This window comes from Sinocyclocheilus grahami, unplaced genomic scaffold (genome assembly GCF_001515645.1).
Source record: "Sinocyclocheilus grahami isolate Dianchi unplaced genomic scaffold, SAMN03320097.WGS_v1.1 scaffold16892.1, whole genome shotgun sequence".
NCBI lineage: Eukaryota > Metazoa > Chordata > Actinopteri > Cypriniformes > Cyprinidae > Sinocyclocheilus > Sinocyclocheilus grahami.
Window position 1 is genome coordinate 2197 of NW_015516331.1, and position 539 is coordinate 2735.

The 539-nt window shown below is 50.6% G+C and overlaps 1 protein-coding gene across 1 annotated transcript in view; it reads left to right on the forward strand.

Annotated features, from left to right (window-relative positions):
• The window catches only part of LOC107579372 (fibrillin-2-like), a gene marked incomplete at its 5' end in the record, with an annotated part of 2241 nt that extends 1848 nt beyond the window's left edge, over nt 1-393 (forward strand). The window contains 2 exons of the mRNA XM_016265205.1: nt 13-138; nt 210-393. Of these exons, the coding sequence (XP_016120691.1) occupies nt 13-138; nt 210-364 (281 nt within the window). The remainder of the gene's footprint in view (nt 1-12; nt 139-209) is intronic.
• Between the last annotated feature and the right edge of the window lie 146 nt (nt 394-539).

Consider the following 539-nt stretch of genomic DNA (forward strand, 5'->3'; position numbering starts at 1 on the left):
GTGTTTTGTCAGACCGCAACGAGTGTCAGGAGATCCCGAACGTCTGCAGTCACGGCGAGTGCATCGACACTCAGGGCAGCTTCCGCTGTCTGTGCCACAACGGCTTCAAGACCACGCCGGACCAGACCATGTGCATGGGTGAGTGTCTGCAGCGGTTATCGATCGCTCTGAATCACGTGTGATGGGCTGAATCTCACTGTCTCTGGCAGATATCGACGAGTGCGAGCGGCAGCCATGTGGAAACGGCACCTGTAAAAACACTGTGGGCTCCTACAACTGCCTGTGCTTCCCCGGCTTCGAGCTCACGCACAACAACGACTGCATGGGTGAGAAAACAACTGTTACAGCGTCTGGACGCTTATAGAGCCACCATAATGTGACTGGAAACCTGTTAATAATATATTTACATAATGACTATGATTATTAGAGCCCGACCGATATGGTTTTTTTGGGGGGCCCGATGCCGACACCGATATTAGAGAGTAAACCAAGATCGATACCGATATATCGGCCGATATTCTTTATGTGTAGGCTATATT